The sequence below is a fragment of the Mus caroli genome, unplaced genomic scaffold, assembly GCF_978045245.1.
Source record: "Mus caroli unplaced genomic scaffold, Mus_caroli_1 scaffold_18, whole genome shotgun sequence".
NCBI classification, from domain to species: Eukaryota; Metazoa; Chordata; class Mammalia; order Rodentia; family Muridae; genus Mus; species Mus caroli.
Genome location: NW_028227273.1, coordinates 70,960,077 through 70,987,663, shown reverse-complemented (window position 1 = coordinate 70,987,663; position 27,587 = coordinate 70,960,077). Strand labels below are relative to the sequence as shown.

Here is a 27,587-nt window from a genome sequence, read left to right as displayed (position 1 = left end):
AGGAAATAGGAAAACTGGCCAGAAAGAAAATAGAATGTAAAGGAATTACAAAACCTTCAAAGGAAAGAAACTTAAAGGGAGACTTTTCCTAATTTTACAGTATGATAAAAATCAAAGTAATGAAATGTATATAATAGTGATATGAACACACAGGGATACAAAAGGACCAGGGATGACATTGCTCACAAACACAACCAAGTAAATTATATTTTCCTACTATTTAACTCTTGCATAGTGAGCTGGTAACATATACAATAAGATAGTTTGAGATTATTTATGGTAGAATATCATACCATCATTTCTAGTAAAACAATATGGTGAGCCACATCTCATTTCACATTTGCTTATTTTTTAACTGTTAGATTTTATGTCTTAGCTTATGAGTATATTTATACCCCCCCCCTCTGTGTGTGTGTGTGTGTGATGTTTACTGAGGATAGAAGAAGCCATCAAATCTTTAGACCTGAAGTAATGTATGGTTGTCAGTCAGTAAGTAGGTGCTGAGAACTGAACCTATGTTCTTGTTAAGAATACCATCTCTTCAGCTCCCTCCACATTTAATTTGCACTGTCCCTTGAACTCCTCACTACTATGGACTTAATTCCTCCAAAAATAATATCCATTTCTTTCTACCTTCCAGACCTTGGTTCTACTTCACAGGCTTACAGATTTGGCTTATCAGTGAGCCCAGCATACAAGAAAGATACTCTTCAGAAATCTCCTCGATTTCTAACAGGGTACTGTACTCTGTAGATGAAGAGAAAACAAAATAAAATATTCTATAAAAGATTCATCAACTGTCATGCAGTGTCAGAATACAGAAAACAGGAAGCATTTTCAGTTAGTATAACTTGAGTTTCACCAATTCTAATCATACATCAGTCAAATATCAATGTACCACCATGGCGGCAGTACGGACCTGGGCATTCCGCAACCGACACATACACCATACACACAACATACATGCCAAAACAAGGGCCACAGCGAGGGCACCTATCCCTGTCCATTCTTTCCTGATGCCAAGCCAGGATCCACTCGGGTAGAGTTCACAGTGACAATTCCCCTGCGAAGCTCATTCATCTTGCCATCAAAATTTGCAGTCCAATTTAAACACCAACATTATCCCCTATCTGGGTTCCGCACCCATCAGGGGCAGACACATGCTCATCACCAGCAAGATTAGCTTCTTCATTTTGACAGTGTCGCACTAGCCGCTCTGGAACCCACACTGGCTCTACGCGATTCTGTGGAAACATGCAAACAGACCCTCTCCCCCAGGCCAACACGGGATCCGGCCATCCCATGATCCTGTAAGCACATCCTTCCATTTAGCATACCCCAGTTTACTGGGGCTGGTATTAGCATGTCGTTCAGCAGCAGAGCGACCTTCCTTATCCAATTGTAAAAAAATTTAAGGTAAAAAGAGCTAAGGAGAGTCTTATCTTTGGGGTATGGCCATAGCCTATTCCCCCTTTTTGTTTTATTAATAATTCTTTTAAGGTTTTATGTGCTCGTTCAATGATTTCTTGGCCTTGAGGATTATATGGTAGGCCATGTTTAACTTGTACTTCCATCTGTTGACAAAAAGACACCAGGGTTTTGGCAGTATATGCAGGGCCATTGTCTGTTTTAAGTTGTTGGGGCTTACCCCAAGCTGCCCAGGCCTCCAAACAATGCTGTATAACATGGGAGGCCTTTTCCCCTGCCATGGGAGATGCATAAACTATTCCTGAACATGTGTCAATGGATACATGAACGTATTCAATTTGCCAAATTCTGAAAAATGTGTCACATCCATCTGCCACACCTGTAGAGGGAGGAATCCTCTAGGATTCACTCCATAAGAAGGTGGGTGTTGAAACTCTAGGCAACGTCCACAGGTAGTGACTACATCCCGAGCTTGTGCTCTAGAGATTCCAAATTTTCTCTGCAGAGTTTTAGCATTAACATGAAATTTAGAATGAAATTCTGAGGCTAACTCCATAGGGGATGCTAAAAATATGAACTCCATATGAGTACAATTATTCACAATATCATTTCCCCTACTTAAGGGTCCTGGAAGCCCACTATGGGCACGGACATGTCCAACATACAATGGTTGGCATCTTTCCCACAGCAACTTCTGTAATTGTAAGGCCAAGGCTTGGATGGTACTACGAGCTTTTATTTGGCCTGCCACTTCTAGGGATAAAACTAAATTAACTACATATTGTGAATCTGAAATTAGATTAAAAGGAAAATCACAATCCTTAATGACCTCAATAACTATTTGTAATTCCACCATCTAAAATTTGAAACAGAGGTTTTAATTTAACATTTGGGATCTTCAAATAGGGCCGAATCCAATTGATATCGCCTAACAACTTCTGAAAATCATTTAAAGCATGCAAGGAATCAACCCTCAACTGTATCTTTTGAGGCCAAATGGCCATAGGGGCGATCCTTGCTCCTAAATAGGACACTATTTTCAACAAATCCCTAATCCATAAGGTAATGGGCAGCTCAAGCACATATGGTTGAAACATCCCATCATTCCCTTCCTTATCTTTCCAAGGGAGCATCCTGGCACTTATGTCTGGGCTCTTTGCATAGCCCAGGCCTTGTAATATTTGTTCTGACTCCTGAATAGGCCATCCTTTTGGCCAGTCCTTAAACCAAAAGGCAGTAAGAAAAATTTTACCCAAATGGCTAGAAAAAGAAAGTAATCCATAGACTGTCCCTATTACCCTCTTACTTTCACTACCCTCTTACTTTCACTTTCTCATCTCCAGAGCTAGAGAGCCTTATTGTCTCTTTACTGAGAACCTAATTGTCTCTTTACTGAGAGCCTAATTGTCTCTTTACCGAGAGCCTAATTGTCTCTTTTCTTAAAGCAGTTTACTCAGGCAGCTTCTCTCTTCAAATCCCCCCAGCCTCTCTGGTTACAAGTGTGTTTTTCCACTCCAGCCACAAACACGCCCCCACCAATCACCACAGGTCACATCACCTCACCAGGCAGGCTTGCTCAGCCAATCAGGGATTAGGGGCGGGCCATCCACCAAATATGGGCTTGTTTACTGCCTGGAATAGATTTCCGTCTGGCTGGCCAGGGAGTCTGGAATGGCTTCCCATAGAAATCCAAAAGTTAAAGCAGTGTTTTGGCAAGCTGTGTTGGTGTACTGCTTTAGTCCTAGCATAAGAGAGGTTGGATTACATGGTAAGCTAGTTCTGAGGAAGATAAGGCAAAGAGTGATATATTCAGTGAAACAAAGCAAAACCCAAACAACACAAATCCACTTTGCCCATGCATGTATTGGAAGACTATTCTTTGTTGGACCAAAACACATTTACAGTCTATTTTTTCATACATGAGTGGTCAGAATTATTTAAAAGATGCTTTCCATTTTTCCCCTATCTATAGTGCACCTTATAACTGTAAAACCAGTGTGGCCTGATATTCTCTCACTGCACACATACTGTAGTTTCCCACATTCTAAAGTGGAAAATTAAGAATGCTTCATATGACTTCTTTTTTTTTTTTTTTAGATTTGTTTATTATATGTAAGTACACTGTAGCTGTCTTCAGATACACCAGAAGAGGGAGTCAGATCTTGTTAAGGATGGTTGTGAGCCACCATGTGGTTGCTGGGATTTGAACTAAGGACCTTTGGAAGAGCAGTCGGGTGCTCTTACCTGCTGAGCCATTTCACCAGCCCCATATGACTTCTTTTTTAAAAAAATTATTTATTTTATGTCTGAGTATATTGTAGTTATCTTCAGATATACCAGAAGAGGGCATCAGATCCCATTACAGATGGTTGTGAGCCCCATTGTGCATTGCTGGGAATTGATTTCAGAATATGTGGAAGAACAGTCAATGGTCTTAACCAATGAGCCATCTCTCTAGCCCCCATATGAGTTCTTAATGAATACACATTTGTGAGTTCTGTATGTACCTGCTATAGTCCATACATCTCAGGCAGAAAATTAACAATGAGTGAAAATTTGCTTAGTGTTAATGTGTTTAAGCATTACTTTAGAAATCAGTAAAGTATATATTCAGCTTCCATTAAATCTGCATTGGTTCCTCATGGGACTAATTTCTAAAAAGCTCTTGGGATACTAGTCCCAGAAACAAATTCCACTCTCTTCATTACTCCAATTCTTGAATAGGCAAGTGGTAGAGCAGGGGAGTTAGAAAGCAAGGATGAATTTAAAATTCCAGAGGTTTATAATTGCTACAATAGCATGAGCACCATGTTTGCAAACAAGAGATAATACAAACCCTCTTCCAGATTATTCTTCTGTAATTATGCTGGCAATTATAAGATAAATGGAAAGCAAACTATTAAGGCCTGGTTCCTATGACCTAAATTTTATGAACATGGATAGATATCCACAACAAAACTCTGTGAGCCTAGGTTCTCCTTCACAGCAGCAGAAATCCTAGTGAAAGCCCTGGTTGGGTTCCCACTGCCAGTTTCACAACTCTACATGCCAATTGGGTTGCAGTCTCACCTACTGCACTTCTGACTAAAAACTCTCCTAAGGAGAGAGCTCTACACAGATGATAACTCTACACAGGATGCCCTACAGCTGAAAGTTTCCTGTCCCTAAAAAGTGCATCCTCTATTTGGGTCCTATAATCTAGCCTTTCCCAAATGCTGAATTTCTCATGCCACACAACCTACTTTTCATTTTCCCATCATTTATCATATTAGGTGATTGTCCCATTCTCACTGATACCCATCTGTCTTACTCTGTCCAGGCTATCTTCAACTCAACTCTAGATGTCTGGCTGCCCTTGACCTGCTCTCTATAGCCTCCCACATGTTGTTGCCATCATATACCAGAAGTGTCTATAAATGAGTACCGAATTAATAAAACAATAAAGAATGAAGGGTACAAGGTGAGATATCTTCATTGTGCACAAGTTTACAAATTTACCATAGGAAATCTGTGAATTAGGTAGGAAAACCATCTAATATCATCAAGCAGAGGTGCCTCAATCTATGGAACACCTAAAATTGGCACCCCAGGAGTCAGTCAAGCTACTTGCATTCTCCAGATTGCTAAGTGCCATTACAGATGCCTAAGTCTCTACTGTACCCAGCATACCTTTGGGGATATCTAAATTGTATATGAGCATGTGTGGCTTCTCTTATTCATAGGTTATCTCTTTAATGCTTCATAACCTCTTGATATTTATATGGAAGGAGTTATACATAAAATTAAAGTAAGTATAAGCCTTTATTAAAGCATTTTATGTGGTTTTATTTCATGATAAGTTTTCTGATGTTTACAATTTTAGCTTTGTGTAAAGGATTTAACAAAAGGAATTCAGTTCATTTGATGAGGCTTGTAGAGTGGGATTTCTAAAGTACAACAGGACATGAGAATAGAACTTTTTTTTTTGTATTTTCTCATGAACAGTGGTATTCTGAGGGTCATTGGAGTTGGACTGAATCATGGGGTCTAAGCATGAGCTCAGAGTCATATATGGTAATAGCTCAGTTTAGATGTTGTCTGTCAGTAACACAGGTTTGTAGCCATATTTTCATTTGTCTCACCAAGGACTTCTCACTCTCCTTCATGAATACAAGGAAGAGAGTAGCCTTCTTTCTCAGGCTCCCTAAGCCTCTACATGCTGTCTGTGTTGAGTCTTTTTAATGGGATCATGTACTACCATAGTAGTAAGCCTGGAACAGTAATCACAAAGAACTTCCATGTTTTTTCTCTAATACTGATTTTCTGCTATACAAGTTTTGAGAAAAAATTAATGGGTTCAGCACATGTTGTATGAGAGACTTTTCCTGGCTTGAAACAACATTCATATGTACCCACTCAGCTAAAACAGGAATTCATAACAAAACCAAGTACGCTTGCCACTGAAATCCATCTTGTTTAACCAATGGGCTTTATTGGGGTTACTTACATAAATACGAGAATGGAGCTGCTTATAGGAGTAAAAGACAGTTGTACCATGAAACTTCAGGCCAGCATGAAATACAGTTTATGACACTGGATACCCAGAGCACACTACACACCTGTAGTCATATCTACTGGTTAAAGGGCACCATATCTTATTGGCTCAATGCATCAAAATGTCTTCTAAGCAGCAAGACTGCTATGAGTTTCTTCAAAGTAAGCACAGTAAATCCTGTCAGTTTCAGGTACTGCCTGAAGAGGTCTTGAGTTTATTTCCTGCCTTATTCAGCTTCCTTATAGGATGAAATGTTTTAGTTTTTTTTTTTTTTTTAAAAATTTAAATAAAAATTTTTTAAAAAGCCTACCACACAACAGAACATTTTTTCTTCAGGCGTCTCCATTTTGTTGTCATTGTGAAATATTTGAGTTTGAAAAAGAAACATTTTAATAAATGTCACATTTGCAGCGTTTTTCACTCGGTATACAGTCTTGATTTTTTTTTTCTCTAACATTTGAACATTACTCAAAGCTGTTCTCAAGTCTCTCATGTTCATGATTCTCTAGTGTGAAACCTGTAGTGGTCTATTACTACAGAGCTTGTCTAAAGCATATGCCACACTATTTACTATAGAAACTTTTGTTTTCTATATGAATTTTCTGATGTTTTCTTAGACATGAGAGGCAGGTAAAGACTGTGCTATATACATTGCATTTAAAAGGCTACTCTCCTGGATAAATTCTTTGATGAGTTCTAAGGTAGGCTTCTTGGATAAAGGATTAGTCAAATTCATTGCATTAGTAAGGCTTCTTGCAGTATGAATTTTCTGATGTTTTCTAAGAACTGAGCCACCAGTAAAGGATTTTTCACATTCACTACATTTGTAAGGCTTCTCTCCTGTATGAAGTCTCTGATGTGTTCTTAGGTGATCTTTCTGGATAAAGCATTTGTCACATTCACTACATTTGTAAGGTTTCTCTCCTGTGTGTATTTTCTGATGTGTTCTAAGATTGGCTTTCTGGATAAAGCATTTGCCACAGTCACTGCACTTGTAAGGTTTCTCTCCAGTATGAATTCTTTGATGTCTTCTTAGGTGGGCTTTCCTGATAAAACACTTGTGACATTCACTGCATTTGTAAGGTTTTTCTCCAGTATGACATTTCTGATGCTTTCTAAGATCTGAGCCAACTGTAAAGGATTTCCCACATTCACATTTGTAAGGTTTCTCTCCAGTATGAATTCTCTCATGAGTTCTAAGATTGGCTTTCTGGATAAAGCATTTGCCACAGTCACTGCATTTGTAAGGTTTTTCTCCTGTATGAATTCTGTGATGTCTCCTAAGGTTGGCTTTCCTGATAAAACACTTGTCACATTCACTGCATTTGTAAGGTTTCTCACCAGTATGAATTTTCTGATGTGTTCTAAGATCTGAGACAACAGTAAAGCATTTGTCACATTCACTACATTTGTAAGGTTTCTCTCCTGTGTGAATTCTTTGATGTTTTTTAAGTTTTGCTTTCTGGATAAAGCATTTATCACAGTCACTACATTTGTAAGGTTTCTCTCCAGTATGAATTTTTTGATGCATTCTAAGATCCGAGCCTACTGTAAAGGATTTCTCACATTCACTGCATTTGTAAGGTTTCTCTCCAGTATGAATCTTCTGATGTCTTCTAAGGTGGGCTTGCTGAATGAAGCACTTGTGACATTCACTGCATTTGTAAGGTTTCTCTCCAGTATGAATTCTTTGATGTATTCTTAGAGATGAGCCAACAGTAAAGGATTTCTCACATTCACTACATTTGTAACTTTTCTCTCCTGTATGAATTCTTTGATGTGTTTTAAGTTGGGATTTCTGGATGAAGCATTTGTTACATTCAGCGCATATGTATGCTTTCTCTCCTCTATGAATTCTCTGATGTCTTTGAAGACCTGAAGAGGAGGAAAGGGATTTGCCACATTCATTACATCTGTGAAGTTTTCTACGGTGGGTTCTGTAATGATTTTCAAGGTGTGATGATGTATAGAAGGACTTACTACATTGCTTACATTCATAAGGCCTCTCTCCTCCATGAATTTTATGGTGTCTTTTAAGACCTAAGCAGCAGATAAAGGATTTTCTACAATCATTACATTTGTAAGACTCCTCTTCAGAGTGAATTCTGTAATGTTTTTCAAATGATGAATGATAATAGCACTTACCACATTCTATACATTTGTAGGGTTTTTCTCCATAATGGATATTATAATGTACTTTGTGGTGTGATAAATACAGAATGGACTTATTGCATTCGGTAAGTTTATAGGGTTTCTCTCCAGGATGAGTTCTCCGATGCCTATAGAGACTTGAATAGGCCCTGAAACATTTTCCACACTTTCTGCATTGGTAAGGTTTTTCTCCACTACACATTCGTTTTATCATGAGTTTATGTTTAGAGTCAAAAAATTTATCATACTCTGTAATTTTGTGTTCTTTCTTTCCGGTGTCCATTTGTGCATATGAGCCAATGATGGAACACAAATTTAAATACTCCCTATAATCTTTGTATTGTTCTTCCTCAGTGCTCTTACTTTTATGTGCCTTTAGGTTTAATGATTCATTAGAAGGATCCCATTGGTTATCACTCCCATACATCTTGCAGTTTTCTGTAGTATCACTTGTATTATAAGGTATGCTTTGGGAGGATTCATAAAGCATTTTGTCAAGTTCATGATATTTGTAAGACTTCTCTTCAATATTTGCATGTTGATAGATAATATGGTTTGAGCTTTGATCCATGTCCTCTTCATATTTACCACATATGCAATGGTTTTCTGGAAAATTAGCAAATTAGGAATAATAAGTATTGACACTTGATTAAACAGATTCAATAACTTATGCCTCCTTAAGTTTAAGTTCTCAAAGATTAATAAACTAGCAGTTCATAGGAATAGAGCTCTCAGTAGAGGACATTTATATTTCACGATTTTTAAAGAATGCTCAGAAGATCTCCACTCTGATTTTTATCAAACTGAAAAGACAAACAATAGCCTTTTTACTCTTATCTAATCTACCTATGTTGTAGAATACTAAACAAATAGGTAATGAAAAACTAATGCAATTTGAAAAAGAAGCTTTCTAAACAACCATATGGAGAATACGTCTCTCTTTTCTTGTTTGTGTTTTTGAAAGAGTCACACCATGGAGCCTTCATTGGCTAGGAACCCATGCTGGCCAGGAACTCACCAGATCCACTTGCTTCATCTTCCCTAATGACAGAATTCAAAATCATGCAGTGCTAGGACTAGAGACCTTATCTCAAGAAAATAAAAAAACAATAAACAAAAAAGAAAAAAAATCCCAACATGCATACTACCAACAGCTTTTTTCATATTTTTAAATTTCTGCTTCCTTTTTAAAAAAATCAGAAGTAGATAAATAGCTTAATCAAGGAGTAAAATCAAAGTATTCCAACAACAAATTGTTGCACAATACTGAGTTTCATTGCTTTGAATATTCAGGTTTCTTTAAACTCTGAATTTAGGATTAAAATCTAGATGAGATAGTTGGAGAAATCTTTTAGTATACAGGATTGGTTGTTCTTGCAGAGAATACTGAAAAAATGTAGTTATGGCTATTATTACAGGAATTTTTCTTCTTTCTGGTTGTCTCTAGATAGATCAAAGAGCTTTTACTGTACAAAGTAGGTAAATACAAAGGATGAGTGAGGAATTCTATAAGAAAAACATTCTTACCTACAAAGACTAGGTTGCTGTAATTCTCCCACATTACATCCATGTATAGAGCTCTTTGAGAGGAGTTGAGATATTCCCATTCCTCCTCGGAGAAGTCCACAGCCACATTTCTGAATGTCAGTAGATCCTGTAATGGAAAACGACATATTTACCATGTGCTGTTGACAAAATGCTTTCCTAGGTAGAAGAGACCTAAGGAATTAGACAATTTCATTATATAGATGAGTCATAAAAATTATTCAAAATAAAAGTTTTCTAACAATGCTGCAGAGATCATTCATAAATTAAGAATACTGGTTGATCTTCTGGGAAACCCAAGTTTGGTTCTCAGCACCCTCTTTGTACTATACAAAAGATTTTAATTTTAGTTCAACCAAACCCAATGTTCTCTTCTGAACTCTACATGAAATATGGACACATATTACTCATGCATATGTTCAGAGAAATATACCCATAAAATAATAAAAGTGCAAGTTAATTTTAATAAAAGACAAATTTTAGAATATTCATACTCTAAACTGTATTTTCTATCTCTGTGAAAACAACATGACATTATAGACTCACAATTAACATACTTTGAGGGCACTGTAAGATACATGTTTGAGGTCTAGTTGCAGGAATAAACTTTTATGAAGGCTCTGTTGATATCAAACAGGATCACACTGTTTTATCGCAGACGGAAAAGTTATTAGGAAAACAATGCTTCCAAAGCCAATCTTGCTCAAATTTGGATACTGGATTAATCTCGCCTGCAGCTGGGCCTCACCAGACTCAACTCTACTTCTACTTCTACTTCCACTTCTACTCCTTCTCCTTTCTTCCTTCTTCCTTCCTTCTTCTTGTCCTTTTTTGTTTTTGTTTTCTTTTTTCTTTTTCTTTCTTTTTTTTTAAGTATAAAGGCAGGTTTATTGGGGGCAGCTCTCTGATTTACCAGTCCCAAGAAAGAGGGCAAGGGAAATTGCCATGCAGACAGGGAGACAGAGGTGGAGTCAGGGTGGGAGTGCACACAGAAATTAAGAAATGGAGAGAGAGAGAGAGAGAGAGAGAGAGAGAGAGAGAGAGAGAGCAAGCGAGCGAGCTGACTCAATTCTAACCTGCTCAGTTGAGATTCATGGATGAATAAAAAGTCAAAGAGGTTTTCTGTTGTTGTTATTGTTTTTAACAGGAAGGAGTATAATATCATTGCATAAACATTCTAAACAACACATAGAATCAGATACTTTGTGGAGCTATTGTATGAGAATATTTTCACAACCATCAAGTGAATAGAAAAATCATTATTAGACAACATTAATATTACTGCATTTTTCTAAAAGTCAACAAAGCCAATACAGATTAGTAACAATTTCAGAAATTCCATATGTGGGTTCACTACATAGTAGTCAGAATAAATGTCCTTTGTGACAATGCATTCAAATGAAGTAGAAAGATTTTCTGTGATGGAAATGATTGTACAAGATTGTGTAAGAATAATACTAATTCTTCATTAATTTTGAATATATTATTGTTCATGTGATTATCTCAACTGAAAATTTGAATTTTTTAATTTCAATGCTATTCTTTTCTTCCATATTTGAACTCAATAATCTAAAAATAATTTTATATTTCATAGATAAGTATCATTTATGATGCTTTTTTCATTTTACAAAAAAAAAAAGATGCAAGGTTATACAATGGCTCCATCACGAATGCACATTTTTAAATGTAAACCTGAGGGACAGACATATGGCTCAGAGGTAAAGGGAACTTGCTGTTCCTGCAGAGAAATATGATTTAATTTTCTTTATACTCATGGCTCCTTCAGTGCTTTACTCCTATACCAAGGATTTGAGGCCAACCTCTGAGCTCCATGGTTATCAATGGAAGAATGGCATACACATAAAATCACCCAGATAAATACTCATATACTTAGTAAAGACTTTTTTAAAGTAAGAAATTAAAACCTGCTCAATGCAACCTCTCTGCAGAATTTTACCTATGTAATACATAGATTCAGGGAAAGGAAACATATAGGGTGGCAGGCATCTTCCCCCCTCTAAGGGAAGAGAGCAGAGTCATTAAAAGGGACATTCATTTATGCTTCAAAATTGAGGACTTATGCATAGAACCAAGTCACTATCTGTAAAAGAATTCTTACTAGTATATTTTACATGATACAATATAGAGATGAGAAAAAATACTGTTTACACTTTGTCTGAAAACCAAAATAAAAAGAGAAAATACTGATCTATCAATTGGGAACTTATCACTGAGCATTGGATTTAAAAAAAGAATATGAGTAGAACCTCTCTTGAGACAAATAGTTTTCAGATGTCAATACACCATAGGTACATGATCCCTTGTAATCCGGGCTACATCAAATAGCAAAATGAATATCCACTGCACTGCAATTTGCATCTCCTCAGAGATAGGCAAAACAAGCCATATATTCGTTCTATCATCTGGGTTCTCTAAGGTGCTGAAATATTTACTACTCAGATTTAACATAGTGAGTCTCTTTTATTTCTAATTTTCTATAAATTGCTGAGTGAGGTAGGCCAAAATGTCCATGTGTTTACATGGCTACTTTAATAAGATGGTCTGGAAACCTTACTGCCTCTGAAATGCAATCTATGTGGCACATGAGACCTACCTTTTATACTAATACATAAGGACAAATGTCCATCCTGTGTAAGAATTGTGCATTCATATATTTCTTTGATCCCTACTTACAATGGAAATCTAAATTTATACTCAAAATTACAGGTGTTAAGTGAATGAAATATATTGTGCTTACTTTAATAATCCGGGGAAGATACAATGGGACAAGGCTGTGCTATGTGGGTGACAAAATGTAAAGCTTTAATCTTAACTAAAAGAGAAGAAAAAGAAGAAGAAGAAATCATTGGAAATATTGCTCCTGCTAAAGGAAATTTGGTGACAAAGTGTGGAGCCAAGACTTAAGGAAAGGCCATCCAGAGACTTCCCCACCTGGTGATCCATCCCATATACAGACACCAAACCCAGACACTATTGAGGATGCCAACAAGTGCTTGCTGACAGAAGTCTGATAATCTGTCTCCTGAGAGGCTCTGTCCGTGCCTGGCAAATACAGAGGTGGATGCTCACAGGGTTCCCAATGGAGGAGTTAGGGAAAGGACGGAAGGAGCTGAAGGGGTTTGCAACCAGCAACCACATCAACCACCCAGCCCTCCCAGAGACTCAACTACCAACCAAAGAGTACACATGGTGGAACCCATGTCTCCAGTCACCTATGGAGCAGAGAATGGCCTTGTCAGGCATCAATGGGAAGAGAGGTCCTTGGTCCTCTGAAGGCTCAATGCCTTAGTGTGGGGGATGCCAGGGCAGTGAGGCGGGACTGGGTGGGTAGGTTGGGGAGCACTGTCAGAGAAGCAGGGGAAGGGGAGATGGGAAAGGGGCTCTGCAGAGTGGAAACCAGGAAGGGGGATAACATTTGAAACATAAACAAATAAAATATGCAATAAAAAAAGAGAGAAAACCCATAAACAATTTAAAATAAGTGAAAAAAATCAATCATTGGAAGTAAACACTTTAGATAACTTGACCCAAGGTAGGCTTGCATGGTTTCAACAACAACAACAATTTCAAAAACTCCCCCCAAAAACAAACAGAAAAAACAAACAAACAAACAAACAAAAAACCAACAGGAAATGTGAATACAACACTAACCTGGGGCACATCTATCAGAGAAGCAGCCATTTTTCCTGTTGCTCCTTTCTGAGTTTCAGTCTCAGGAACAAAGACGGTAACTCTTCTTGACATTTCACATCAAGATGTCAAAAATAAAAAGCTAAAATTAATACAATCCTCTTATAGAGAATGCTAAACCACATAAGAAAACCTCAAAACGACAACAACAAAAGATATCTGAGGTACTGTCAATGTCCTTATAGAGGGAAAAGCAGGGTAAAATATATTTGGACCAATGAAAGGAAATAACTATGGGTCTTATCACTGCACCCATAAATTTTGGCTCTTAAAATTAATGGGGAAGAACGTGCATTTGAAGAAGTTATGAAATAACACAGGTCACCCTCTCAGGCAGCACTAAAGGTCACAATTGGAGATAAACTATACATAGACAAAATGGAGAAAGACGGGCGTGGTGGCGCACGCCTTTAATCCCAGCACTCAGGAGGCAGAGGCAGGCGGATTTCTGAGTTCGAGGCCAGCCTGGTCTACAGAATGAGTTCCAGGACAGCCAGGGCTATACAGAGAAACCCTGTCTCGAAAAACCAAAGAAAAGAAAAAATGGAGAAAATTTATCCATGATAACATAGAAATGTTTTACATAAAGAGTAGATGAATAGAGGAGAGCTGGGAGTAAGGGTTCATGTCCAACTCACACAAAAACAACAAACCACCAGTTCTAACTGGAGGGAAAAAAAATACTACCAGAAATGTTACCAACCAGCAGATATTTTTAAAATACTATAAGAAATAAAAACCCTGAAATATGAAAATCTCAGTAGAGATCTGAGACAAAGTGTAATACGATTGCCTTGTGATGAACTCCTAAAGCAAATAGGAAGAAACAGAATACAGTGTGATACAGTAAAGGGCAGATATGCTAAATGGAGCCCCGCAGCCCAGTGCAGAGGGAAAAAGGGAAGAACATTAGCAGGAACACTGTAAGGAGAGAAAGATGCATACATTCTCCAGTCTCTTTTACTCCAGAGGGAGCTAGAGAAATCTGAATACGACAAAGAGGAGAAAGGAGAGACAAGTAAAGGAGAATGGCAACAAATTTGTTTGTCTGTTTGTTTGTTTACATTTCAAAAAGATTTTCCTTTATTTAAACACATTTACAGTATGCAGGTTAACTTAAAATTGTATGTCGTTTTCCCAAACCAATTACGTTTAAATGTAACCCTAAACACTGAAAACAATTTGTTTTAAATGATCAAGACACAAAACTTCCCACAGACACCATGGGAAAAAAATCTTGAAAAATGCAAAACTAATACACAAAATGACTAGTTTCCTACAAATATATAATGACAATTTGAGGAGTAAGTTACAAATGTGACACATCCAGGTAGGTTCACAAAGAACTAGGAAAAAATCATGATGACTTCTCTTCTGTGAGGAAAATTTTAAGGCACTCAGAAAAATAAAATAAAATGACAGAAAAACAAGAGCACAAAGGAAATGGACAGCCACGCACTCTGACTGACAAACAATGTGGCGTAAACGATTTATCACTAACAGCAACCAGCAGAATCAATGCAATTCCCATCAGCAAAATACTGACATTTTCCACAAAAGTAGATAATGGAAACCGTCACATCGTCACAGGAAAATTACAACTATAGTTGTGAGGAGCTCAATCCTAGAAGTAGGTAAGAAAAGTTTTCTTTAAATAGAAATTAGGGGTCCGGGAAACTTAGCTTTTTGCCTGAGAATTCACAATCATAAGTGAGAGAGTGAAATTAGCATGGGTTCTTCTGAGTCCTATGCAACAAAGCATTTTGTATAACTACTGAAATGTTTGTTAAAATTCCCAAACCAAAACCTCTGCAGCTTTTTATAGTCACAGGAAATAGTGCAAAGACAGCCATGAAAGGAAATCCAGATCCCTGCCAATTATTAAATAAACAAACAAATAAATAAATGAGAGAAAGGGGGCAGGGAGGATTTTTTTTTTTCTGCCAAACATAACTTGGCATGGTGGGCCAAATGGACTCTACAGCCATTTGTCTTCCAGACCATCCCTGTGTGTTTGTGGCTCATAACCCCAAACAAGCTGACTAGATCTCAAAGCACTCCATCCCCACTGCCTTTTCCAAGGTCAGGGTCTGGCCTATCTTCATTCTACATAACTTTTTTTTTTTTTGGTTTACATAATTATGGCGCACGCGCACACACACACACCCCAAATCACACTTATATTATATTTATGTCATCTTCGATAATTTTCTTGATAGTTAAAGGACATTTCCATGATTTCATATTAAAGAATTTTAGGTTAAGTATGTGAGAGCAGATGCCACTTACCTCTAGCTTCACTTCCAACTGATCTCCCCAGTATGGGGAAGACACATTCTGTTTTTCATGATTTCAGAAAAGTTACTCTACTGTTTTCCATAAAATTGAAATAATACATTCAAATTTCACAAATGATCAAAGGCAAAGAACAGTCAAGTGTGCTTGAAGATAAAAATAAATAAAATAACTCAAATAAATCTCTAGAAACAAACTGCTGATATTTATGAATTCCTGGAAGAATTTAAAAGACACTCAATGAGCAAAGCAAGAAGAATAACAGTAAATGAGGTTAGGAAATGTATATTATCAAAGCAGAGTTAAACCAACACAAAGGTAACAGAATAGAGCTCAGACAGCTACACGATGAGGAAATAGGAGAGAAGTTCTCCATTTTGAGGAAGGAAAAAAACCATCACTTGTGATGGTTTTAATAGGTTTGCCCCATAGACTCTTATGTTTGAATGCTTGGCCCATGGCGAGTGTCACTATTAGGTTGTATGGCCTTAATGGAGTAGGTATTATCTTTGATTCTCTATTAGTTGCTATACAAACTTTTTAAAAATATCTTCCTATATACTATTTCAGATTGGCTTGTTCTTATGCTTATAAGGCCTCAGGCACATAGTTATAGACAAATGTCTTTTATAACCAGCACCTCTTCCTGCCAAAACTTCTGAGCATGTTTTTGTCAGCCACATCTATGCGACTGTCTTTTATGAACTTGTACTCACCCTGACACTCTTAAGAACAAAATTGTCCTCATGCTCCATGAATTCTGTGCCACTGTTCCTTGATTTAAGTCTCTACAGTAGCTAAGGAACAGTAAACAAGGGGCTGGAGAGGAGGCTCATCAGTTACGAGCAGTTGTTGCCCTTGCAGGTTCCAGATTGTTCCCTTTATGCGTGGATACTAATACCGTCCTGTAACTCAGGTTTCAGAGGATTAGGTGTTCTCTTCTGGTCAAACGAAATCAACTTGTTTCTGTGATGAGATTAGAGTACAGAGGAAGCATTTTACCTAATACAAACTAAAAGAATGAATCCTTAAGTACTAGGACTAGAGGTGAAAGGGGACATGGTAGTGTATGGCAATGACGTCAGTGTTGCCTTTTGTTTTAACTGTGGGAAGTCATATACACAAATAAATAAAAATCGAAGAAGAAAAGGATGAATTCCGAGAAACAAGTGAACAAATCACCCTTCTGTGTAATAAAAATAGACCAGAAATTAACAAAGTGCTGCAGAGGCCATGGAGACTGAGGCAAGAAGAGCTTCCTCTAAGGTCTCTGAGGACTGGACAGATTCAGTATGGCACTCTCCTTTCCTTTAGATAAACCTTACACTAATGACAAAAGAAGAATATTGCAGAAAACACAATCAATGTTAAGACACCAAATATGAACACTCCGGGAGAGAAATAAGACCATGTCAATAGACTCCTGAAAGGTCTGTGGCAAAATATCACATTTGCCAGAATAAAAGCTCTGAATAATATGAAAAGGAACACACAGTAATAAAGACATAATAAAGACAATGAGCCACAGCTAAACCTTTGTCTTAGGGTTTCTATTCCTGCACAAACATCATGACCAAGAAGCAAGTTGGGGAGGAAAGGGTTTATTCGGCTTACACTTCCATACTGCTGTTCATCACCAAAGGAAGTCAGGACTAGAACTCAAGCAGGTCAGAAAGCAGGAGCTGATGCAGAGGCCATGGAGGGATGTTCTTTACTGGCTTGCCTCCCCTGGCTTGCTCAGCCTGCTCTCTTATAGAACCAAGACTACCAGCCCAGAGATGGCACCACCCACAAGGGGCCTTTCCCCCTTGATCACTAACTGAGAAAATGCCTTACAGTTGGATCTCATGGAGGAATTTCCTCAACTGAAGCTCCTTTCTCTGTGATAACTCAGCTGTGTCAAGTTGACACACAAATCCAGCCAGTACAGCCTTATACTACAGAAGGAGAACAGCTGGGATCATTTCACTATAATCAGGACAGCGAAGTGTCTGCTTCCTCCACACTAACTCAACACAGTACATCAATGAGTAAGCTGTTCAAGAGGAAAGTAAACCTCCTACAAAGGAAGTAGAACTCTGAAATCCAAAACATTAATAGTCATGAGGCAGCTCAGATCTGATCATCCTAATAAGCTATACAATCCACATACAACAGCACTTGTTATGTTGTTTTCTTGTTTCATTTTTATCATAACAACAAGAAGATACTGAGAAGGCAGCAGACCACTCACAGTATCTAAAAGTATCTTAGACTCCCTAGTGTTAAAAGCTGCTATAAAAGCTGGGTCAGGGACCATATTATCGATGGCAATACCCAGTTTTGTATCCTGCTTGCTACATTCCTAACCTGCCAGGCAAAGCATGCCCTCTGGTGTCATAATGGCAAGAAGCTTTTGTGGTTTGATTACAGGCCTGTTCCGCAGAAGGAAATAGATGGATGTTTCTGGGAAGCTGGCCAAAAGCCAATGATGAGAAAGGTCACAGGGAAGGAATCCACAACTGACATTTTCCTACATGTGCAAATATTTAAACTTCTTTTAAATGATTCAGTTCATACTCATAGCCTGGTGGTTCTTCACCATGTGTCAAAGAAACTTTGTTTTGAAAGAGCAACAGTTATTTCAGAGGCTCATAACTGATCAAATACTGAGAACAATTGGCTGCTGACTGCACAGCCTATTATGGGAATAACTTCCTACATATAAGTCACAGGGAATAAGACCAAAGTACAGGCAAAAAAGATTGTAAGAACCAGAAGATAAGGAAGAAATGTATAAAAACCTCTTGTGCCATGACATGGCAGTTTAAATTATTAACACATGGCCTGGATACCTGGCCTAAGCACACCCAAAATCATTCATGAAACATGAGAGTGGCTAATGGGAAGACATATGGCTAACCAGGGAAGGGAGAGAGTGTTGGGAGTGCTGGGGGTAATTGTGAGTGATTAAACCTCTGCAGTGATTAAATATAAATATTTATTAATTATAAAGATTAATCCAAACTTAAACTTTAAGAACTTGAGGGAGATATCAATGGCTAGTTAAAGGCAGACCTTTTAAAATCATTGATATAACCATCTAATTAGAAGTTTTACACTCCCTGTTAATTAACTAAAACTGAACAGAAAAAAAAAAAGAATTAAAAGAAAATCTGAAAAAAAAAAACAAAGGAAAAAAACTAACTAAGCAGAAAAGACCTCTGAATTCACTGCAGGAATTGAGGAATTGTCACAAGATGGGAAAACCTTGCATGGACATGGAATGGGACATATTATTATGAAAATAACAGTGTTAAAAGATATATGACTAACTCAAAATCCATGACAATGTCCCCACGAATTACCTCATATATATATATATATATATATATATATATATATACACACACATATATTTATGTATATATATACATACATATATACTATATATATATACATATATACTATATATATATATCTTCTATAATAGATATATATATATATCTATTATAGAAGCCTCTCTACTATATATATATATATATATATATATATATATATATAGTAGAGAGGCTTCTATAAATTTATACAGAAGCACAAAGACCTTAACAGTACAGAGCAACCCCAGACACAGAACAAAGCTTGATTTATACCAGCTGTGATTTCAAATGATCCTGTAATCCTACAGGTGCAAAGGCACCATGGGAGTCACAGAAGAGGATCCACCGTATCCAGCAGGTGACTTTCACCAAAACAACAAAATGATACTGTATAGACAGTTTCATCAACCAATGATAAATAGAAAAGTATCTACTTTTAAAAGAAAGAAACTGAGTCCTATTCAATGAATTGTGAAATTTGCAGAGTAACACAATGGAAAACAAGTCCATATATGGACATAGGAACCTAGTTTCTGAATAGAACTACAAATTAATAGGACACAAGAGCAAAAAGCAACAAACAGGGCTGCATACAATTAAAAACTTGCATTGAAATGGTATGAAGAAAGAGCCTACAGAATGGATTAATTTATTAGCAAACTTCCTTGGTATAACATACAAATACAGAATTTATGAAGAATTTTTAAAAAGCAAATAAATAATGTTATAACCAATAAATAAGGATGAAAATAGCAAGTTAAAAAGCAATTAAAACAGCTGAAATGTACATAGCACATACTCCACAGATTTAGCCAAGAAGAAAATGACCGTCTAATATATACTCGGGTCTCTTCTCTAATCTACCCTTAAAGTTCTAACCAATAACAAAAGCTGGAGACAATGCAGGAAAAAGGACACAGAGATACAATGTCAGCGGGAATCTAAGACCCTGCAGCCACCAGGCAAGTCAGTGGACAGCTTCTTGAACAACCAAACAAGGAAAAAGAGAAAACCCAGACAAGATACTACTCCCATTTATAAAGGAAATACTGCAAAATATCAACAACAAAGAAAGGAGCAGAGGAAGAAGAAAAGAGACACAAGAAATAGAGAAAAATTAACAAAATGGTTTGTTTATATTTAGTTTCAGTGATTTCTTGAAATGCATGTGGATACTGATCCCCAAACCAAATATGAAAATAGAATACTGCTTCAAAAAAAACAAAACAAACAAAAAACCCCCAAACACCCTAATATACATAGTATATATAAATAAACATATATATATTCACATAGCATATATATGTGTGTATAGAACATATGTATTAATATCTACTTTTATAGAATCTATATATATGCTTTCATATACTTTTCATAGATATACATGTGTATGTGTATATATGAATATATATATGTATATATACACACAAACATGTATATGTACATAGATATGTATGTATACACACACACATATATACACATTATTTCAAAAAGAAGAACACAGAATGCTAAGAGACAAGGAAGTTTTTAAAAAGGTATGCTATAAAGAACATTTGTTATTATTATGGCAGGTAAGGGAAAAAGTCAAATCTAACAACTTACATAACAAAACTATTAACAAATGATCAAATGGTCCATTTCCAGAAAGCAATGTGCTCAATTTGCATTTCACAATACAAACTTTTCAAATACAATGACAGAACGGTAGAAGCAAATACACAGTGATGCAGGGAAGCTCCAATGTCCACCATTCAGTGATGTTGAACATTAGTGAAAGACAACCAATGAAAAGCACAGAAAACCAAGAATACTTAGGCCTCCAGAGAATCATGAACACAACAGCAGAAGACACAACAGTCTTCTCAACCTTCAAGTAACATGCTCCACTGTGGCCATGTCTTAGGACAAGTCTTCAAACCTAGGGGTGATCAATGTTTAATAAGTGTCCTCTCTAAGAACCTGGAATGCTGACATCAACAGCAGATAGAAAACGGAAGAAGCCATGTGACTCAATGAAAGTATGTTCAAACACAAGAAGACACACAAAAGAATATTTGTATTCTGTAAAGAGCCTAAGTAATCTGAACGAAGATTCCACAGGCATTTTTCATAGGAATAGAGAAAATCTTTCTAAAATTTATAAAACTGTGAGAAACCACAAAGACTTCAAAAATTATGAAAGAAGGATCAAACCCAGAGGTGATTTCAAAATATATAAAAATTATAGCTACACAAACCATGACTAGTTAACACAGATGGATGACAGAGATGTCAATGGAAAGGCAATGTAGTCAGAGTTTAATACTCTGCACAGGTTTTAAGCAAATCTTATTGAAACCTGGCTGACATTATTTTAGGAAATGGAGAAATTAATCCTAAAAGAAACAGAACCTGAAGGAACTACAAAATGTTTCATGAACTCTGAGAAGAGAAAAAAAAAAAAAAAAAAACCCAAGAGGTATCAATGGTTCTAACTAAACACTACATTAAAATTATAGTAACAAAACCTGGTAATATTGGTATGAAGACACAACCAGAGCTGTGACTAGGAGAGGGAAGGCATTACTCATATGCAACGTCAAATAAAATTTTATTTGCCTCAGAGTATTAATACCTACAGAGTCTTCAAACAAACACCTCTGATAGGATAAGCCTGAGACTATTCTCAGTGCAACTCATTTCTAATGTAATAGAATGTGGCAAAACCAATCTCATGTCCTGTTTTTACTGTCACTTGGGCTCCTCCCCATCCCTTCCTCAATCCCTCTAACATACCTGGATCCTTTGCTACAGTTTCCTCTCTTCACCATCCAGGGCTCTTTGCTCTGCTTCACAGTTAAGCAGGACTGGCTGAGGAGTGTGAGATCTGCATGCGAGAAAGACATTCCTCAGAAAGTAACTGGAACCTTTCATGAAAGAAAACTGAAAGATGCTCACACCTGTCAAAAGAATATACTTGAAGGAAGGAGAAAATATCATGAAAAATGTCTGTCGTTCTCTAAGGATTTCACTTTACTCTGTGAAATCTAAGACTAATCACAAGGAGTCATTACTCTGATTCCAGTGAGCGAATACAATTATTGAAACGATGCTTTCTAATTTTAGTTTTAATCTAAACTGAGTTTGCTAACTATAAAATCATGATTACACATTTCTGAATTGTGTGTTTACACTCCAAATACTGTATTTATAGAGTGCTTACATCTCAAGACAGAAAATTAACAGGGAGTAAAATTTGCTTAGTAAACGTTAATGTTTACAGCCGTAACTTTGGCACTTGATAAAGTACTGCTATGGGTAGCCGGCCAGAGATGACCACTCAAACAGTTTATAGCCCACTCAAAGTCTATTCCAGACAGCTGAGACCACACCCAAGTGTTCAGGGACCTAAGTGTCTCTGTGAATGTCCAAAACGTAGGGTTTTTAAGGGCAGGGACCTCATCCAGGCATCTTGCGTAGCAGCTGCTGGGGGCATTCTGCAGAGTAAGTAGTTTGAAGCAAGCAGTTTTTAACAGAAGCTAAAATAGGAGGTTAGCCACCCTGATGGGAGGTTCCTGCACACCAGCAGCTAGGATCTAAGGTTGACTGGAAGAGGTTACTCAAAACCAAGCACTTTAATCAAAGGCTAAGTATGGTAGGTTAGCTAGGACATCCTGACCTAGAATAGAGTTGGGTCGTTTTTTTCATGGGATTCTCCATCAAGAAAATAATTTTTTAGTTAACCCTGGAAACGGTCTCAGCAAGAATACAACAAGATGGAGGAACCTCTACACTGTTTTGCTCTGTCACAGTGTATATTCTGATTCTATCAAATCTACACTGGTTCTTCATGCGTCTAGTATGTTTCTGCTGTGCTTAGTCCCAGGGGCAAAGGACAATCTCCGAAATAGGCAAGTAGTAGAACACAGAAGTTAGAAAGCATGCATGGATTTAAATTCCAGCAGCTTTGTAACTATTACAAAGCAATGAGAAGCCTGCTTGCAGACAACAGATAATGCAAATGCTCTAGCACATTATTTTATGAAAATATTCTGGCCAGCATAAGATAAATGCAAAAATGACGATAAACCCCTGTTCACATGATTTCAATCTTCCCGACAATGGTAGGATATCCATGGTAAGATTATTTACGTCAGAATTGTGAGAGCGGCTTCCTTTGAGCAGCCTCCACCCTTGCTCCCGCCCGTTTCCCAGCCCCGCGGCTCCTCTGACCTGGGCGTTCTATGGCTGCCGGGCTGAGGCTCAAGCTACAGCGCGGTTGACTAAGGACTTTCTCAGGACTCCTCTCGCGGCACCTGTGGATGCATGGAATTTTCACGCCCTCCTAGAGAAGCCCATGTCCTCCACCCCGGATTCCGGACCTCGCAGCTTCCCCGGTCCCTCAGTGAATGGTGGATTTTTCTGTCACTCTGTGCATCCTTGGAGCGCCGCCCTAGCTCCGCCCACCACACGCCGGTTCCGGTTACGTGAGGTTTTTTGTAAGCCCGCCTCTCCCAAGCGCTTCTCTTTCTTTCTTTTTTTTTTTTTTTCCCCAAGTCTACCCGATTGTTTTCTTTTCGTTTTTAAAATCTTCCTCGCCTTCTGATCAGGCAAGTATCCCCGCCCCGCGGAGACAGGTCCCTCCTACTCAGTCTTGGACAGCCTGCCACACAGTTCTAGCTGTTAGGCTGCACTGCACACGCTCAGCACAGTCCCACCCACCCACCAGGCTTGCTGACAGCTAGACCAGAATTGTATCCAGTCCGCTGCACCCAGGTCTGACCCAGACCGTGGCTTCTGAAGTCTTCAGATAGAAGTTAATCTGCCTAACTTTTCATCTTGAGATACTAGCCTTCTGAACTACAGAAAAAAAAAAAAAATCAGCCGACACCCTAAATTCTGACTTTTGTTCCGCTCCCAATCATTATAGTAAACCTAAGATAAAAATGCCCTTGACCTAAGACAGACAAACAAACAAAAAACCCAAAACAAAACAAACAAAAAAAACTATAGTTGTGTCCTTTAAGGAAAGCACTGTAAATGGTATCTAAGATACATAGCTCAAAAACCAAGAGTCAAATTCAAGGAGAACAAAGCAGGTTGAGCATGTAAATGAACTAAAAAAGGACAGGAACAAAATGATTTGTTGGGGGGGGGGGGGCAGATAGCAAATGCCGATGGAAATGAGGACGACTTAAAATATGAAGATTGAATTCAATAAGTAGCTAGAAACATCAAAAACGCCCAAACTGAAGTGAAGCAAGAAATCAAAACTGCAATGTCTAATAATAACTCAGAGCAGGTAGGAGACAGAATATCAGCCTTGAAGACAAAGTACGGGAGCTGGATGTCTCAATCAAAGGAAATGATGAATTAAAAGAAAATACACAAGTAACACTGTTTAAAGGCAGAAGTGAAATTTAAACTGTGCACCCAACACTTATATGAAATAATTTAAATTTTAGACATAACAACTCAATCTGGAGAGCTTTATTGGGAAGCTGGGCAATTATTTTCATAACTATGCAAAATGGAGTGACACTGAAAAGCCATCTGCATCCTTCCCTCACAGACCTTCACTATTACCAGCCAAACATCTAAAATTTTAACTTGGGGGAAGACATTTGAAGAACTCGGGATTTTGAAAGGAAATAGATGTCTCAGGAAGTTGATGGTCAGTTAGCCCAACTAACAAACTAGAACTAAATTCATATTTCACACTACTGCTTTCTCCACATGATGGTGACTTTGCCATTTTGCTAATTCTCAACAGGGGGGAGGAAGGAGGGAGGGAGGGAGGAGGGAGGCAGGGGGGGAGAGAGAGAGAGAGAATTGTTAGAAGAATGATCTAGGATTGAAATGAAGTTCAAAATGAGAGGGTGCACTAAGTGAAATATATCATGTGAAAGGGACATAATAATAATAATAATAATAATAATAATAATAATAATAATAATAATAATAAATAGATATCACATCAATCTATACTTTCATTTTCAGTCTTCATTTTCTATGCTATGTAACACTAGCTTCATAAAGAGTCTAGACATTTTGTTTCCCTTTTAAATGAAGGAATACTTTAAGTAGCTTCAGAATCAGTTATTCTCTGGAGTTTTGACAGACTTCTTTGATGAATCAATCTGTTCCTTGGTGTTCCACACCCCCTCCCCCAGTGGGTAGACATTTACTACTGCTTCACTGTTGATGTTGCTTAAATATCCACTTATTTATTTATTTCATGTTGGTATAATTTTGGTATGTGATTTGAGCCAGGATATCTGTTTATTTCCTTTAGAGTTTCCAGTGTAGTTGCCTTGGGGCCTTTAATGTCATTAGGCACAATAAATGCTTGTACAGTCATGTCTTCTTATTAGATTGTGCAGTTACTTTGGGTACTTCTCCAGTCATGTTGACAAATATTCCACTATAAATAGCTTTGGAGACTAGGCAGACAAATCTCCTTTAAGATTCCTTTTCACCTCAGTTAGAATGAACCTCATTTGGATACATAACAAATTCTTATAAGAATGTTAGGAAAAGGACACTATTATACACTGCTCTGGGAACAGAAACTAGAGCAGCCACTTAGGAAAACAATCTAGATTTTCTTTAAAATCTAGAACTAAAACTAGCATATATACTACAGTGTTTATCCATTTACCCATAGATAATCTCCTGGTAGATACCTACAATTCTCTGAGTACACCCAAGCCCCATCTATATAGGTTAAGGAAAATAGAATTCGCTATTACCTGTTTCTTTAGAGACTCTAACTAAAAAACATAAAATTGTCATAATTATCATGAGGACCAGTTTTCTCTGGTGTGTTCTGGGAAACAAGCTGTGCTGGTATGATTGTGACAGATTAAGAGGCACCCCAATTCTGCAAGGAGGTGGAAGCTTACACACACAGATGCAGAACTAGGGGTTTGTCATAAAAAGCACAGGGTTCTGAGCATGTTCATTTTTTCAAATGACAGGACTATCTGTTTCTCATTTTCATAAGTTTGCTGTTTCTCTTGGGAATGCAAGAGAAAAAGAAAGAAAAGAAAGAAAGAAAGAAAGAAAGAAAGAAAGAAAGAAAGAAAGAAAGAAAGAAAGAAAGAAAGAAAGAGAGAGAAAGAAAGAAGAAAAATTTCCCCATCTAATAGAATCTGCATATGTGTATGGATTAAACATATTAGTGATTAACTCTGTGTCACCATTAATACATCTGTGTTGACTCAAGGAAAGAAATAAATCCTTTTTCCTTAGAGACATTTGACTAAGACCACATCAGGATTTGAATTCTTTTCTTCATGCTCCATATGTTTCTGTTAGGGACAGACAGAAACACACTCAGACAAACACACAGGAACAGATTTACAAGACAGCTTCAGGCAGGCACAGATCGAGGCTCACACCTCAAGGACAAGGAACCAGAATAAAATATGGGCACTCACTTGGCTAAATGACTCCGAGGGGGGGGGAGGGGTTCTATTTTTTCCTTAATTCTAATGTATTACTGCTGATTGGGGTTAATTTCTAAGGGAATTAAGTCACTAATTTAATCAGTGTGCATACACATATACTTATGAAGCCACATTTAATGAAAAAAAGAGTCCCTGAATTTGAACTAAAGTAAAATGGAATATATGGGAAAGTTTGGAAGGAGGAAAAGAACAAGAGAAATAATGTAGTTATCACAAGGATCTGACAAACGTATAAACCTATCATTGTATACATCACATGCTTCATAGAGATGATATATTTTAATGAAACAATCATAACAATATAACAAAGGTTTAATGTATGGGTTTAGATGACATTTTTTGTATGAACATAAGCCATTAGGAAGTTAAAGTTCATAAATTTTAGTTTTGTAGATTATGTCATAGAGGTTTTTCCTCTGGCTCAGTTTCTGGAATTAACATTTGAAAGTAAGAATCTTTTTTGTTTGTTTGTTTGTTTGTTTGTTTGTTTTTTGAGACAGGGTTTCTCTGTATAGCCCTAGCTGTCCTGGAACTCACTTTGTAGACCAGGCTGGCCTCAAACTCAGAAATCTGCCTGCCTCCGTCTCCCAAGTGCTGGGATTAGAGGTGTGCGCCACCACCCCCTGGCTGAAAGTAAGAATCTTAAGTATACTACAGGCAAGGTGCTCAGAATTAACATTTTTCTTAGTTAACTCTGGCTGCAAGGGGAAAAAAGGCAGATGCAAAACAATGGTTCCTACACATCCCAAATCACCCCAAAGCACTTAAAGTCCATCCACAGAAACACTCAAACATATCTTTTAAAGGCATACCAGTCATAATCTTCATTACCTCATGAATTTTTTAAACAAATGTATAAGTAATTGGCCAGAGATTTGTTATTTTTTTAAAATAAGACTGAAGGCTTCTATATAAATAAATATAATATGTGAGCTATGTAGACTTATATATATACAAATATATATTTACAAATATATATAATTTATATACATGTATATATAATGCTAATTTTAAAAGTTCCTCATATATCCTAGGCATCAGCCTTGACAGATTAACTGCATACTCTTGTGCGCGTCCACTTGACCAGCAAGAACGACGCTGCAACAGGATCCT

At 37.4% G+C, this 27,587-nt stretch overlaps 1 protein-coding gene across 4 annotated transcripts; it reads right to left on the bottom strand.

The window, feature by feature from the left end:
* Nucleotides 1–6,306: 6,306 nt before the first annotated feature.
* LOC110312461 (uncharacterized) lies at nucleotides 6,307–23,398 on the bottom strand. 4 transcript variants are annotated; one of them, XM_085832555.1, is made up of 6 exons: nucleotides 23,236–23,398; nucleotides 21,799–21,889; nucleotides 13,331–13,415; nucleotides 9,641–9,767; nucleotides 8,108–8,719; nucleotides 6,307–8,002 (listed from the first exon to the last, which is right to left on the bottom strand). In XM_085832555.1, the coding sequence occupies exons 2-6, from the start codon at nucleotides 21,831–21,833 to the stop codon at nucleotides 6,576–6,578; spliced, it is 2,286 nt and encodes a 761-aa protein (XP_085688681.1). In that variant the 5' UTR covers nucleotides 21,834–21,889; nucleotides 23,236–23,398; the 3' UTR covers nucleotides 6,307–6,575. The 4 variants fall into 4 exon arrangements, with proteins under 4 accessions (XP_085688681.1, XP_029327121.1, XP_029327122.1 ...); XM_029471261.2 differs by having other exon boundaries at nucleotides 6,307–8,719; XM_029471262.2 differs by having other exon boundaries at nucleotides 6,307–8,719; nucleotides 13,331–13,412; nucleotides 23,236–23,368.
* Nucleotides 23,399–27,587: the final 4,189 nt, after the last annotated feature.